General features: G+C 40.0%; 1 protein-coding gene across 1 annotated transcript in view; it reads right to left on the reverse strand.

Moving 5' to 3' along the window:
• LEKR1 (leucine, glutamate and lysine rich 1) overlaps window positions 1–15,960 on the reverse strand; it is a 101,456-nt gene that overhangs the window by 26,457 nt on the left and 59,039 nt on the right. Inside the window, exon 7 of the mRNA XM_054983882.1 lies at window positions 13,985–14,066. Within this exon, the coding sequence (XP_054839857.1) occupies window positions 13,985–14,066 (82 nt within the window). The remainder of the gene's footprint in view (window positions 1–13,984; window positions 14,067–15,960) is intronic.

Raw genomic sequence — 15,960 nt, forward strand, 5'->3', positions numbered from 1 at the left:
AGAGATTAAACACCTGGATTGGTTCACATGCAACGCTAAACGCTGGTTCTGACATTACATGAGCAATGCTTGTCACACGCTCCCTCACCCCTCTCCTTGTGGGCTCCAGTCCCTTCTCTTTTGCAGAAAACCACAGCTTTGCCTTACATCCAAACCTGCAAGCTACAGTTTGCACTAGTCTGGCACCCTAGAATCAGAAACCACAATCAGAGGACCGGCCCAAGAGAGGGGGAGAGAGAAAGAGAGAGAGGCCTCCAGGTGGGGCCTAGAGTTCTCCCCGAATTACAACGGATCTCCAGACTACAGAGATCAGTTCCCCTGGAGAAAATGGCTGCTTTGGCATGTGAACTCAACGGCATTATAGCCCTCTGTGATCACTCTCCTTCCCAAACTGCAGCCTCTCCAGGATTCCCCCTCCCTAAAAAATCTTCACTCTACTCTACTCAAGCAGAAGGCCAATAAGAAACACCAGCATTTAGAAAAGGTAACTGTTTTGAAGTCTAGAGATCAATACTATATCTAACAAAGCTCTTTGGCAGAGCTTCTGTTATGCTGGTGTGTCAGGAGTTTGACTTCTGGAGATAGTAAGTAAGGTCTTGGGAAGGCATAGCTCAGTGATAAGGCATCTGCTTTGCATGCAGAAGGATCCAGGATCAAGCTCTCCAGTTAAAAGAATCAGCTAGCGAGTAAATGACCTCAACCTGAGACCTCAGACAGCACCTACCAGAAAGAGTAGACAGTACCAGCCCTGATGGACAAGTAGTCTGACTCAGTGTATAGCAGCATCATGGGTTCATGTTTCCTCAGTCTAGAATACATTCACTTCTGTCTGAAGATAAATTGAACCAGGAAGCACATGGGCAAGAGGGAAAAGAGAAGGTCAGCCCAAGAGATGAGCTGAGAAACAACTGAATCACCACTTTTATAGGATCAGGTGGGGCACTATTGGCTGCTTCACCTGATCTTTACCAAACTGGTAGTTAAGTATCTGTAAGTCCTTTTATCTTTTTGCCTGCAGGGAAAAAAGCAAGCAGCAGACACTTTTGAGAGGGCATGGTCCACAGAGAAACTGTTAAGCAAGTGTTCCCACTGCTATTTGTATGTTCAAGATTACAGCCTCCTATGGCTACTTTTCACTGAAAAAAATAGTACAGGAAAGTTAAAAGCAACTGTATATAGTTTGACCTTTGAATACATCAAACTAATTAATTTGGTGCTGAAACAGTGTAGTTTTAGTGTAGACCTGCATTCAGTGATAATATATTATGCCGACTGGGGTTTTTTTAACAGACAGAATTTTAAAACTCCCTTTCATCTATTTCATTTCTTCCTATCCTAAGAAGTCAAAGATAATTATCCAACTATTAAATGATTCATTTGCATAATTATCATTAAATAACTGCCACAAGAAAGTAGAAACATTTGTTGAAGAATGTATGAAGACCTTCAAGTCTTGAAGAATTTCTTTTGAAATTTGTCATGCCAAATGATTTCTGGAACTGGCTGTCACCATGATTTATGTAACTGTTGAATTAAAGCTTTCAATTCAGAAGAACATTACACATGGCATATAATGCAAGGGTAACTTGCCAGTGTTGCGGGTGGGTATTTCTTTGTAAAACGTAGATATTCTTTGTAAAACCCTGTACAATTACTCAAGAAGAAAATCCAGAAAATATAACCGACATCACAGATTCAACTCAATTACAATCACAGACTAATTACAGATTAAAAGCACTTAATTCTAAGCATTAGAACTAGTATCAGGAAGTATGATGCATGCTGAATATTGGTAGAATCAAAAAATTTGCTATGCATGTCATATGAACATATAAGGTTGGATACAAACAGCTTTTCTGCTGGTAAAAAAGGAAAGAAGAATCCCCTTCAACCACCAAAGAAGGCTATGCTGGGGATCGATTCGTGACCTGCTTGGACAAAAGCTATGTGGGATGATGGGGTGTAATAAGGAGGGGAATTTTATTTATTTAATTACACTATTTATAGACTGCCTTTCTTACTTAGGCTCAAGGCAGATTACACAGTGTCAATATGGTCAACCGACTGAGATGTCCAATAAACAATGCAATAGGGTTTGGGTTGCACAAACTGGAAAACAAGCTCTGATACAGAGCTGAAACAATGATGAAATAAAGCATAAACATTTAAACATGGAAAGTTAAAATGATGCCGAAATTACACAGTAGGAGCATATTTCAGCAACAGGCAGTACGCAGTAGTATAATTTATAGCCCCTGTCCCCTTACCATAGTTTACATGAATAGCCATGTTGGTCTGCGGTAGAACAGCAGGATTTGAGTCCAGTGGCACCTTAGAGATCAATGAGATTTTCAAAGTGTAAGCTTTCAAGAGTCAGAGCTCCCTTCTTCAGACTCTGAAAAGATGGTTGGTGCCTAAGGTGCCACTGGACTCAAATCCTGCTGTCCCTTTACCAAAGCATCTTTCTGAAGCATTTTATTACAGCACAGCTATATTATTTGTGTAAAAAAAAGCATTCAGTTTTGCATAGTTTGTGGAAAGCCACAAGAACGGAAGCCTTCATAAGCTCATCAGGCAATCCACTCCTTAAGGTGGGGCCAACTGGGCAAGGCTCTGTTAAATCATTGGTTGGATCCAACTCATAGTTATACCATCGTTCCATCAAACTCAGGTCTGTTCGTTTGATTATTTAAAATAGTTATATAGGCTTTTCCAATAAACACTCAAAAGTGCGTAGTTCTTCATGGTCTCAGGCAGGGAAAGCTATTTCCCAGTATGTGCTATCCAAGACCTTTTAACTGCAGGTATCAACGCTCTACCATTATCCCACAGGCCCTCTCCAGACACAACCAATGTGAACTTGCTATTTGTAGTGTCATGCTTCCATAAACACTGTTTTAGAAAAATTATTTTAGTACGCTTGTTGTTCTGCACTCCTCAGTGCAGGTAACTGTTCCTTCCAGGCAATCGGCATGTTCGATGCATAACTGCTTTTTGTCACACAGGCACATGAGGGGAGTTGGGTAGGTGGTTCAACTATTTTGAGTCCTACTATACTTCTGGTATCAACTTGCAAAGCTTGTGAACAAAATCACTTAAGAAGGTAGGGAATGCATAAAATGGATTAATAAATGTAATTCGTAACATTCAGTACTAGTAGGGAGATAAATTAATGCAACTCCTTGAGATTTAACACCTTGTAGGTTATGAAGACAACCCATGCTACACACGCACGCATGCACGCACACACACTCACTCTCTCTAGGAAAAATACTGTTGTAGTGGCATGAAGTGAAGTATCAAAGAGAACTGGAAATATTATCCCACACCTAGATTATAATTTCAAATTGTACACATCCTTGTTATCTCCAACTGATGTTCCATTTAATGAAACTTTCAGTTCAGACAGATGGAAATCAGGAGACTCTAGCAGAAGAGCAGTTTTGGAAAATGAAGTAGGAGGAAAGGAGTAATTTAGCACAGCGTTCCGGGAACATGTTTTCCAAATGGAGCCACACCTTTGGGTGATGATTCTTTTGGGAAAGCTCTGCTTAGTAATGATTATCAGGAGGACCTGCCAGAAGAAAAGCATGTCTCCCGAAAGCACCAGGCTCTGTGCACACAGTGCCTGTTATCCTGCAGTCTTTGTTAACCAATTGTATGCTAACAGATATAGAGCAGCGACAGAATTTCTTATGGCAGCATGTTGTTATTCAGCTTAGAAGATCCATTGTTTTGGATTTTCAGCTGTTTTTAACTGTATAGTGAAAGCCCTCTGCCTAGTCATTAATCTAGTCATTAAAAATGTATTGACATGGGATCCATATGATCAATCCTGAAGAGACATGAACTATAGGCCTGTTCAGCCATTACCTGGCTCTTCTTGATTTAAGCAGTGGTGAGAGTGGAACTTGCATTTACCCCAGCCAGAGATTTGGAGCCCAATGTGCTTGTTCAGTGCAGCTGAAAGGCAATCATCATGTGGCAGAGGCAGAGGGCAGGGGGCTGAGTACTATGCAGATACACAGCTGTTGATGAGCCAGCAATGTCCAGAGTTCATGATGTCACGACGAGCCCACACTGGATGTACTGGGGCAGGCAGAAACCATGTACCTACACTGACCCGAGGCACCTACCTTGGCCTTCACTGTCACCTAATAAAGCATGCCCCTTGGTGGTTGTGCCACATCCTGTCCCACACAACCACCCACTGATCGCTTATGTACTCCCTTCTCTGTGGGCAGAAATCTTTGACTGAACCAGGAAATATTTATTTTATTTACTTCATTTATACCCCGACCTTCTCCCCCAGTGGTGACTCAAAGTGGCTTACATTGTTCTCTTCCACTTAATTTTTTCCTCACAACCCTGTAAGGTTAGGCTGAAGTGTGTTACTGGCCCAAGGTCACCCCACAAGTTTCCAAGGCAGACTGGGGATTTGAACCTATGTTCAGATCCCACTCTAACCACTACACACACTACATCTGGGTGAAAAACAGTGTTGCACTTACCTGTAACTGTTGTTCATCGAGGTCTTCCATGCAGGCACACATGGGACTGAGCACGTGCAGCCCTGCCGATTCGGAGGTTACTTTAGCTGAAAATCCACTAGGGGGAGCTCTCACTCTCCATCGCACGTGTGGCTGTCTTCCTGCCAAAACAGCCCCTAGGAGGGCGGAGTGCCCCCGATACCCTCGGTTCCTCTTTTGCCGCCATACCACCCCAAGTTGGAAGGCTTAGAAGGGAAGGAGGGAGGATATGTGTGACTGCATGGAAGACCTCGATTAACAACAGTTACAGGTAAGCGCAACACTGTTTTTCATAGAGGAAATTGTGCTGGACAGGGTAGCAGGAATGATAGTGTGCTCAGAGCCTGCTTCTGGCCTCAGCCCCAGTAGAATCCCGAGGCCCAAATAATAACTGAAGTAGGCGAACGGTGTCTTATGCTTCTTAAAGCTCAGCAGTAGAGCTCATGCTTTGAACGCAGAACTATCAGTCCCTGGCATCTCCACTTCAAGGGCTTTATGTAGTTGGCACCAGGGAAGCCCCATCTCTTCCTAAGATCTTGGAAAGAGTCAGAGTCAGCAGACCACAATGAGGTATGAGAACCAAAGACTTTGCTTTCTATTGTTAGCTTCATATTTTAACAGGAGGAGAGAAGGCTCTGTCCATGCAGCAGCAAGCAATCAGACAGACGGCTGTAATAACTGATGTCTTTCAGCTGTAGTCATCAAGATGGACACCAATGCACCTTGCACTTGCATGTGCCACTCCTTTCTTAGATGCAGAGAGCAACAGAAGCCTTCTTGGTTTGTGAAGCCTTGAAATAATCTCCAGCTTGCAGTGAACTTTGAGCATGGGCCCCTGGGCAAAATGGAGTTTGTTTCCTTCCCAAAACTAGGGTGGGCAGCTCTGGTTTGGGAAACTGGGGTGTGGTGCCAGGGGAGGATGGAGGAGAAGCCATAGAGCTTGCCATCAGATACTGTTATTTCCTTTGGGGGAAGAGATCTCTGTAATCTGGAGATCTATTGTAATTCTCAAAGAACTCCAGGCCCCACCTTGAGGTCGGTTATCCTAGCACCAAATCCCAATTTTCCCAAGATCTGAACTCATACATTATGGCAAACTGAAGAGTGTTTCAAGGCTTTTCAAACAAGGAAATCGCACTCTGTCCACTAGAGGAAGGGAACATCTAAGCAGGAGAACAAGCTGGGTCAATGTCTGCTATAGAAGAACAGAGACTGGTTGTTGTGGCTGAATGGGGCTAACTGTTTGTTTTTGAAGTATGAACTATCTTTAATGTGTATAAGCACATAGTGAATATAAACATAATCTTTCTTGTTATTAGTTACAGGTGAAAGAATATGAAGGATAAGACTTAAGATCAGGGGAACAGCCTTAATTTTAGGCTTGCCAACACTGGGTTGGGAAATACTTGAAGATTTCGGGGTGGTGTCTGGGGAGAGCAGGGTTTGGGGAAAGGAAGGACCTCAGCCTGGTTTGATGCTGTAGAGTCCACGCTACAAAGCAACCACTTTCTTCAAAGAAACTGATTTCTGTCGTCTAGAGATGAGCTGTAATTTCAGATCTCCAGGCCCCATCTGGAAGTTGGCAACCCTAGCCAATCTCCATTGGGGTTTTAAAAGTTGGCAGGTTAACCTTACAAGAGAGAGCAGCTTCCTGCCATTTTAAGCTTCAGCAATGTATGTTCTCAACGTAATTCCAAACTAATATGTGATCATTTACTGTAGCAACCACAAAATATTGAATTTGCAGTGCCCGTTATTTTCAGTATCATAAATGGTCATGCAGTGTAACCATTCAAATGAAAGTTTGGGCTGGACACTAGAGAGAAATTTCTGATCATTACATTATGACAACATTACATTAACTTGAGTTACTATTAATAACCCTAGTTAATCTTCATATTTACATTTAAAGTGAAATAAAATATATTATTTTGTTAAATGAGACCCAGATTATATCCACGTCTCAAAATTACATTTAGAAACTCATTGCAGTATATTTACGTACATGGTGCTCACTGTTCCTTTCATTTACATTACTGCTAAAATATTTAGAATGCTTAGCAACAGCACATTTGCAGTTCTGATAAAAATGCAAATGCAAGAATTGCAGTGTACATTTTGTAGAAAAGAACCTTCTTTAATATTTAAGGAACTCCCTGAAACTGATTCTGATTCTGTCTTTAGGTGATGTCAATGTAAATACACCACATACATCTATGTATGTAAATACACTGCATACATAAATACATCTTAATGCATTTTAAAAAAACAAATATAAAAAGGTTATCTCACTTCTGAACTTGTCGTGGTTGATGTTTAAACCTTACAAAGGCACTGCAAGAACATTATATTTGTCAATGCTTTTAATAGGGCACATATTTAAACTGCAAGCATCTTTTGGGTGGAGGTGTGTATAAATAACAACAACAACAACAACCCCACCAAGGGTGCCATCTTGCAGTGGTGGTGGGGCTTGTGTGTTCCAATGAGGCTGAGAGCTATGCTGGTGGTAGCGTTGTTACCAGTAGGGTCACCCAAACCAGACAGGTCTCAACTGAGGAGCCAGACTAAGCACGCCCAACAATCATAATGAGACAAAATAAACAGCAATCCATACAAGATTGGTCGTCGCCCAGGTCTACAAGGACCATGGCAGGTGCTATGGCTCCAGGACACCTGTCAACAAATGGGCTACAGAGCTCAGCAGATTATGTTGAGGAACCAGGACAGACTGCTGAAGTGCTGCTGGAACAAAGTAAGAACAAAACTTGGACAACCGCCGAAAATCGAAAAATAATGAAATATTCTAAGGCAAATCCATCTGCCCATGGTTTCCAGAAAAGAATGATGCAAATTTAGAAAGAAAATCACCCACAATGTGGTATAACAGAGCAAAGAATAATGGATCAAAGAAGGTTCAATATTCAGAATAAAGTTTTGACAGAACTGGAATTGCAAGAATTGGAGAAACTGGCAAAAAAAGAAACAACAAAAAATAATGACCAAAGAAGGGAAAATATCACGGCTGAACAGATTAAAGCCACAGTGGACGAACATGCTCTACCTGAAATACAAGCTATGGATCAGGCGGATAATAATGATTTGAATGAACAGCAAAGAGTTCTGAAAGAAAATTTTTAAAGTCCTATCAGCCAAGGCAGTGAACGACAAAGACTGCCTATAATTCGCCAAATACAAAGAAAACCAAGTGAAAATTTTACTGAATGTAGCCAATGATGTCATCGATACAATTCCAACCAACACATTAAAAGAAACAAATCAACTCATGTATAGTACAGCTGCTATAATAACAGCAGAGATTGGTTACAAACTGCCAAAAAAAGAAAAGGCCTGGCATACCAAAATGGAAAATCTGACTGGAAAAGAAGATTCCAGCAATGGAGATATCAGTAATCCAAAATACCTGAAATATGGAAAATTGAAAAATGAGAGGATAAAAGATGGACTATGCCAAAGGGATGATTTGGAAAGGAAAACAATTGCTGAAATCATAGAAGAATTAAAACAGCGGGTAACAGCAACAGCAAAGAAAATAGAAAGATATGATGGGCGAATAAAACAGTATAAAGAAAATTTGCAATTTCGAAGCAATCAGTGAGCCTGGCAAAATAGAAAGATATGATGGGTGAATAAAACAGTATAAAGAAAATTTGCAATTTCGAAGCAATCAGTGATTATTCTATAAGTCACTGGGAGAAAATACAGTGCAGAAGAACATCATCCCATATAAAGAAGATGCCCTGAAATTTTGGCAAGAAATTTGGGAAAGCCCAGTAGAGCATAACAGAAATGCCCTATGGATTAAAATGTAAAGGGAAACAGATGAATGATGTGGTAATAACAACTGAAATGATTGCTGGACAAGTGAAGAATGTGAAGAACTGGAGTGCACCTGGGCCAGATGAATTGCATGAGTTTTGGCTAAAGCATCTAACAAGTTTTCATCAATGTATGGCAGTGCAATTCAATGAAATGCTTCAAAATTCTACCAATGAAGAATGGCTTACAAAAGGCCGCACATTTCTGATTGTGAAGAATGAAGGAAAAGGCAGTGAACCTGGCAATTACCGCCCAATCACATCACATGCCTTCCACCAACATTCAAACTTTTCACAAGGATATTATCAACTTCAGTATATAATTATTTAATGGAAAACAATATGTACCCTATTGAACAGAAAGGCAATTTTAAAAAGTCAAGAGGCACTAAAGATCAACTGCTAATAGACAAAATGGTACTGAAAAATTCAAGAAGAAAGACGAATTTGAATATGGCATGGATTGACTACAAAAAAGCATTTGATTCACTGCCACACAGTTGGATTAATACCTGCCTGGAAATTTTTGGAATTAGTGAAAATATCAAGCTGTTCCTTAAGGAAAATATGCAAAAATGGAAAACCATGTTAATGGCCTATGGTGAAGAAATTGGGGAAGTTTGTATCAAAAGAGGTATATTTCAAGGGGACTCCTTATCGCCTTTATTATTCAACATCTCAGTAATCCCCTTGACAATGGTCCTAGAGAAAATGAAAATGGGTTATTATATTTCTGATCAGGCTGGGAAAATAAACCATCTCCTGTACATGGATTTGAAATTGTATGCAAAGAGTCCCACTGAACTTGAATCATTGCTTAATACAGTGAAAATGTACAGTGATGATATTCAAATGAAATTTGGCTTAGACAAATGTTCAATACTCTCCATGCAGCGTGGAAAAGTAAAAAATATTGACGGAACTTGAAAATGGCAACATTATGAAATAATTATCAAACAATGAAAATTATAAATATCTTGGAATATTAGAATTAGATAACATCCTGCATGTGAAAGTAAAAGAACTGACTTAGAAAGAATATATCAAGAGTATGAAAAATTCTGAAGTCAAAATTGGTGGAAATACAATCAAGGCCATAAATACACGGGCAATTCCAGTGATCAGATATCCAGCTGGAATAATAGATTGGACACGAAGCGATTTAGAAAAATTGGATCAAAAATATGAAAACTAATGAACATGCATCACTCTTTACACCCAAAAAGTGATGTTGACAGGCTATATTTACCATGAAAAATTGGTGGAAGAGTACTGTTACAAGTACATCAGGTAGTGGAAGAAGAAAAGAGAGGCCTGAATGTTTACATCAGCAGAAGCACAGAAAAATTACTTCAGGCTGTGAAACAGAGAACATATTAAAAACAACTGAAACAAAGGCTGAATACTAAAAAATATTGAAGGAAAAAGTGACAACGGCCTAACTTGGGCATGGTTGAAGATGGGTACAATCAAGAAAGAAACGGAAGGTCTTTGCAGCACAAGAACAACCATTGCAAACAAATGTTATGAAAGCCAAAATTCAGAAAATCAGTGAAAATCCAAGATGTCGACTTTGCCAGGAAAAAGATGCAACTGTGCCCATCTTATCTCTGAATGCAGCAAAATTGCACAGATGGACTACAAAGCTAGACATGACAGGGTCGCAAAGCTGATTCATTGGTCATTGTGTAAAAAGTATGACTTGCCAGTATCAAATAATTAATGGGAACATCAGGTGGAAAAGGTGTTAGAAAATGAACAAGTCAAGAACTTGTGGGATTTCAGAATTCAAACTGATTGGCACCTTGAACATAATACACCAGACATAGCAGTCGTGGAAAATCAAAAAGTCTGGATAATCAACGTCGCAATTCCTGGATATGCCAGTTGAAGAAAAAGAACAAGAGAAAACGATTAAATATAGAGATCTGGCAATAGAAACCACCCGACTATGGAAGAAGAATGCAACAGTAATCCCCATTGTCATCAGGGCACTTGGAACCATCTTGAAAAACTTTGCAATTCATATGGAAAAACTGCAGTTTTCTGACATAACATCTACAGAACAACAGACGGCGCTACTTGGAACAGCGTACATATTATTCTGATATCTGGTTGATACTTAGGTCTCCGGTGGAAACTTGTATCAGCTTAGCAAAGCCAATCAATAATGAAATGTGACCTCTGCTTATTGTTGATTGTGTTTCAGATAATTTGAATAATAATAATACGTGGTTTAGTTTGATGGTTTTAAAATGTAATATTTTAATTGTGACTTGAAGCTGCCTTGAGCCATGAGGAATGAAAAGAGATAGATATTTTAATAAGTAAATAAATAATACCATCAGTTATTTATCAATTTATTTACTTCATTTATACCACGCCTTTCTCACCTATGGGGACCCAAAGCAGCTTACATTGTTGTTCCCTCTCTTTTATCCTTGCAACCCTTTGAAATAGGTTAGGATGAGAGGGTGGTCGCTCTGGTGGAAGAAGAGGAGGTGTCCATAGTGGGCATCTTTGGGAAGACTGCCTTGCAGTTCAGCTCCGAGAAGGTGGCCTTGTGAACACAGTGTGCGACAGGCAAGTGTTCCCTCTCTTCTAGTGAGAGAACAAGGACAGGGCAGTGGCTGGGGAAAGTGTAGAGCTGTCTGCTGATTCCCCTTCTCTTTCCCTCTCCTTGTCCTCTTTGCAGGGGGATTATAAACCCCAAATTATACAGCAAGCTTCCAAGGCAGAGTGAGGATTCAAGCCTGGGTCTCAGTTCTAGTCCAACACACTAATCTCTACACCATACTTGGCTAGAATCCAATAAGGCCTCTATGTGCATAAAGCATTTCTGTGGTGCATGGAAAAGAAGGCAGTTGTTTTCTCTTTACAGCATAAACCATTCACAGAACGCTGCTCTGGAGGGTTCCTTGAGTTTGTGAGTAACTCTTCAGTATTTGCAAAGGGCTGTGTTAGGCTGGAAGACAGACAACTGGGACAGATTTGGACAGTCCAGGACTAGTACTGTGAACATGACTGCTCAATGCCTTCTCCCATCATTACCACTACCATGCCAATACCTGCCAAGATGCAGAAAATATCCATGCCTGGTGTTCAGCAGTGAGGCCCTATTTGTCTCACTCCTGCAAACAGTCGTCTGTTATGAGCCAGACAAGCAGCCAGGCTGTCACAATGCTCCTGCGCCCTTGCTCCAGGGCAGCCTATTCTGTGTGCATCTGTCTGAAATGTATGGGTTCCACCTTGACTTTAGGCTGGTGCAGGTGTTTTCTAGATAGCATCTGAGTCTCCGGTCTCTCTATCAGCCCTTCTGGGACTGTGCAGGATTTCCTGTTTTCTTTGTAGTTGCTGGGTATCATACTGCTGGGAGGAATTTGCAGCTGTTCCTTATCCCTGCAATGCCAGACTCTTTGTATTGAAAAAGATGGATCTGGACCGGGCTTTTGTCCTGGATCTTACATACCCATGAATAGCCTTTATGCTTCTGCCTGCCAACTTTTCCTATTTTGTCTTGTGGGATCCTTTGCCTGGTTGCCTCTCTCCTCATTCACAGGGTTACCTTGTGTCTGTGAAACAGGATACTGGCAAATAGCATCGGGATGATGTGCTAGGGTGGGGTTTGTGCTATGTCCATACTCAGAGCTGGACAGTGCCTTAGGTTGTCTTCTTCCTATCTTTCCCTCAGATTTGGTCCATACTTGGACTGAAACATAAAAGTAGCAATTCTATGTATTTAAATGCAGAACAGCCAATAATGTGTTGAATGACAATTTCCCCCCAGCTGCATCTCCAGTACCCAAAGTGATCCTGGTTAAAAGCCAAGCTACACATCACAGTGGCCATGGTAACACCATTTCAGGGGAGAATTTAACCATTTAAAAATTGCTATGAAGGTCCAGTCCTGATTGGACCTGCAGAGTGGCAGTACAATGAGATCGTGTCTCTCCACACAGTAGATTTTTAAGTGCCAAAACAGTATGTAACTTTCAGCACTTGGAAACTTCCTAGAAAGGTAAATAATTTAAATGGCCTTTTTCTTCCTTATTGGTGTATTATTGAATTTGGATAAATTGAAGATTATGCTTTATGTCTAATTTTAGGTACACGGGACACTGGAAGTAACATCATTCCCATAAGTGTGCTCAGGTAATGCATACCGATTATCCATGGATGGTTGAGATTTACATCAACTCATTTCATGTCCTCACACAGCATTTTTGTAAGTAATTTGCTTTTAAAAAATTGAAGTAATTTTCAGAAAAAAATTAAAACTATTTTCAGTTAAAACATAATTTACATTCACACACCTCTAGCATTCATTCTCTGCCTGGTGAGGGCTATTTTACTTTATAAACAGATAAATTAGGTGTAGCAAATTATTAATGACCATCAAATAATGCCTTATGGCCAAAGCACACATGATTATAATGTTGGGCTTGGTCATTTGAAAGGGATATATGGACATACTTGCGTGCATTATTTTGTCTCGATCATTATTTGTGCTACACAAGAGGACGTGCTTAGGTGCTACACATATGGCCATTGTTTTAATTCTATGTTTTTATTATTCTATGAAAACTTTAATAGAACATCCCAGTTTTTCATTTTCTGCATTAACTTGGGTACCTTTTTCATTTTAGCTTGTTTTTTTCAACTTTTTGGTTAACTTGTTATGGACTGGGTATTTTCCCCTGCGTTTTCCCTTTGGTACTCCAAGATGTGCCATGGCCAGTTTGTCCGACTGATGTCCACTCAACTGTGAGGCAGGAAAAGCCCAGGATTACATACTCTGTCTCCCTCAAAATTCTTGCTCTATGAGCCCTTGTGTAGCTCTTCTTCTGATACCTGATGACATCAGGAGGCTACACACTACACATCCGGAGTTGCCCTTTTGATTGACAGGTTCAGTCCTTTGTTTGGCTTTCAGAAAGCTGCCTGTCTGTTCTACTCCTTTCCTGCTGCTTACTTCAGGTACTGCTAGATACATATATAATTTATACTCTGCATTATAATAGATCAAAATAATGGCTTAGATACCACTGAAATTTACTGCAGGCAGTAGGATTTCCTCCCAAAGAGCATGATTTTCTTGCCCCCCCCTCCTCTGCAGGCCAAAGTGCTGCTTCTGGGGAGACAGAGGGACCTGAGCAATCCATCCCCCATGCCAGCAAATCTCTTCTATGGGCTCCAACCCTATGTGTCAAGATAACTCATATTCTACAGTAAGAAAATGGGAATACAGCCTATTTTGAAATCAACTAAAATTTTGTGATGATAGGAAATATACTTTCCCCAATTTCCTTATGAAGTGAAACATTTTCAGTACCTACAGTTCTACTTTTTTTTTGCAATTTCTTTACATATTCAAAAAGATTTCATGCATATAAACTCAGGATGCAACCTTATATACAAAGTCCTAATGGCAATCCAAACATAATAAAATTTTCCCCCACGAATCAAACTTCACAATAACAATCTCTGCTACTGTCTGAAATCAACAGCACAGATCTGAACACTGTTATTAATTTATTATTATATTTTAGTACATAATTATGGAGGAGATCAGTCAGAAAGAATTATACCTGAAATGAATAAAATTAGATGTCTTACGTGAATAACTTTTTATAATGGCCCATTTCAGCAGCTGTTTTCTGGAATTTGTGTTCTGTTGTCTCTATTTGGCTTGTTAAATCTGAAACAAAAATTACTATTATTATCAGCTTGTAATAGTCTACTGTATGTACCTTTGAGCACTTGGATTCTGAGCAGAAACGCAACTCATAAATGTTTCAAGGAGCAGCAAATTAATACAACAATTTAGCAGGTGATACTATTTATGGCATGGCAATAAAATGGAGGAAGAAAACTTTACCTATGACATTTCTGTTTATCAGGCTACTATTTACCCAGGCCTTGTGCTTGGTAACATAGTTCTGGAAGAGGGGGATAATTTTTCATGTGGCTGTTTTGAGTCTAGCAAAGCTATATAATAAAAATAAGAGCCGCACACATACACACACAGAGAGCACCTCCAACAGTCATTCGTACCATCTGCCCAGAAAAACCTAGGAGGATCAAGAAATATGTTCAAGGGAGAAGAAAAACTGTGATGGAAGTCAATGAGTTCAGATGGTTTCACTGTTGTCCAAAGTATATTTATTAAACTTATATTTTTATACATTTATATTGCCTCTCACTCTCTGCGCCTTGCTTTCAAGGTGTTTTACAATTCTAAATAACTGCCTATAGAAAAGGAAGAACAAGCAAATTCAGGCCCTTAGGTAACTTGTATAATAGTGACCAGATGAAATGGCTGCTGCAGGAGACAATTCTGGGGGGAGAGGGACCAAGGGCTGCTAATGCCAGGGCAAGCCAATGGAGGGAGAGCCCTGCTGCCTCTCCTCTCCCTTGGAGGCAGCCACATGAAATGGCTGCTGCCTTGAGAATGTTCCATTGAAAAGTGGCATGTAAATATGGTAAATAAATTAACAACCAGCTAAAAAATTTCTCAGAAACTGACTGGTTTATTGTGGCATGCACTTTTGTAGGCATTTATGTCTCCACGGGTCAATTGTTCACTGAAGTACCACTTCCTGAAAGTTTTAGTTGGGTGATGCAAGATTATTCCTTTGTGGCAGTGGAACGCAACCAGGATGTCGCATACTTAGTTGTGCCAGTAGGAACTTCTGCTAACACAAAGGGAGAAAAATTGGGCAGAGTTGCAGAGAAGCAAGCCCAAATCCTGTGCTCACTTCTGTCCCTGACAGTGGAGTAATATTACCCTTACCAAAGAGGTAATTTAACTGCAAACACTACCACTGAATTCAACAGACAGCACCAGATGGATGCTCCTCAACAATGAGTCAGATACTGACTAACCTTATAGCCAATAATAGCACACTGCCAAGTAACAATTTATCCTGTATATCAGGTTGCACAGCAAGGAGCCCATACCACTCTGGTAGCATGTCTAGAAAGCTAAAGGCATTTGTGGGTGAACACTAGGTGATCTACAAATGTTCGCACAGTAAGATGCATATCCTGTATGCTAAATTAGATGCATATGCATATGTCTCCTCCCATCGCTGTCTATAGCTTCTCTGCTCTAAACTGCTCTATAAAATCACTTGTATCTGACAACCGGCAACGTTTTCCTTCTTCAGTTATGTGCTCCAGAATTTTAAAATTATTTGTATTCAGATCAGAATACTTTATCTGAATTTCTTACCCTCTCAGAACTATTTTTATATTGCTGTTCTGATACAACATTGGAAATATCTGACAATGACAAAAAAAAAACCCTCCACCATCTAGTGTTATGTCAAAATGCTATTGTCAACAGCTATAACTGGTCACAATGACCCTTCGGCTACAAGGTAGGCATTGCAGAGATATTAAAGATTCCACACAATGGCACCAAATGTTGAGATAACTTTAAGTGAATCTTTTACATTAAAAAAGCCAATCTTCTCAATATACTTAATTTACTGAGAAAAGAACAAAATTATACATAACAAGCAGAAGAACTGTTATATTCAAAATACTTCCATAGCAATTGCAACAAATATTTCAATCCAGTAACAAGG

The sequence above is a fragment of the Eublepharis macularius genome, chromosome 6, assembly GCF_028583425.1.
Source record: "Eublepharis macularius isolate TG4126 chromosome 6, MPM_Emac_v1.0, whole genome shotgun sequence".
Taxonomy (NCBI): domain Eukaryota; kingdom Metazoa; phylum Chordata; class Lepidosauria; order Squamata; family Eublepharidae; genus Eublepharis; species Eublepharis macularius.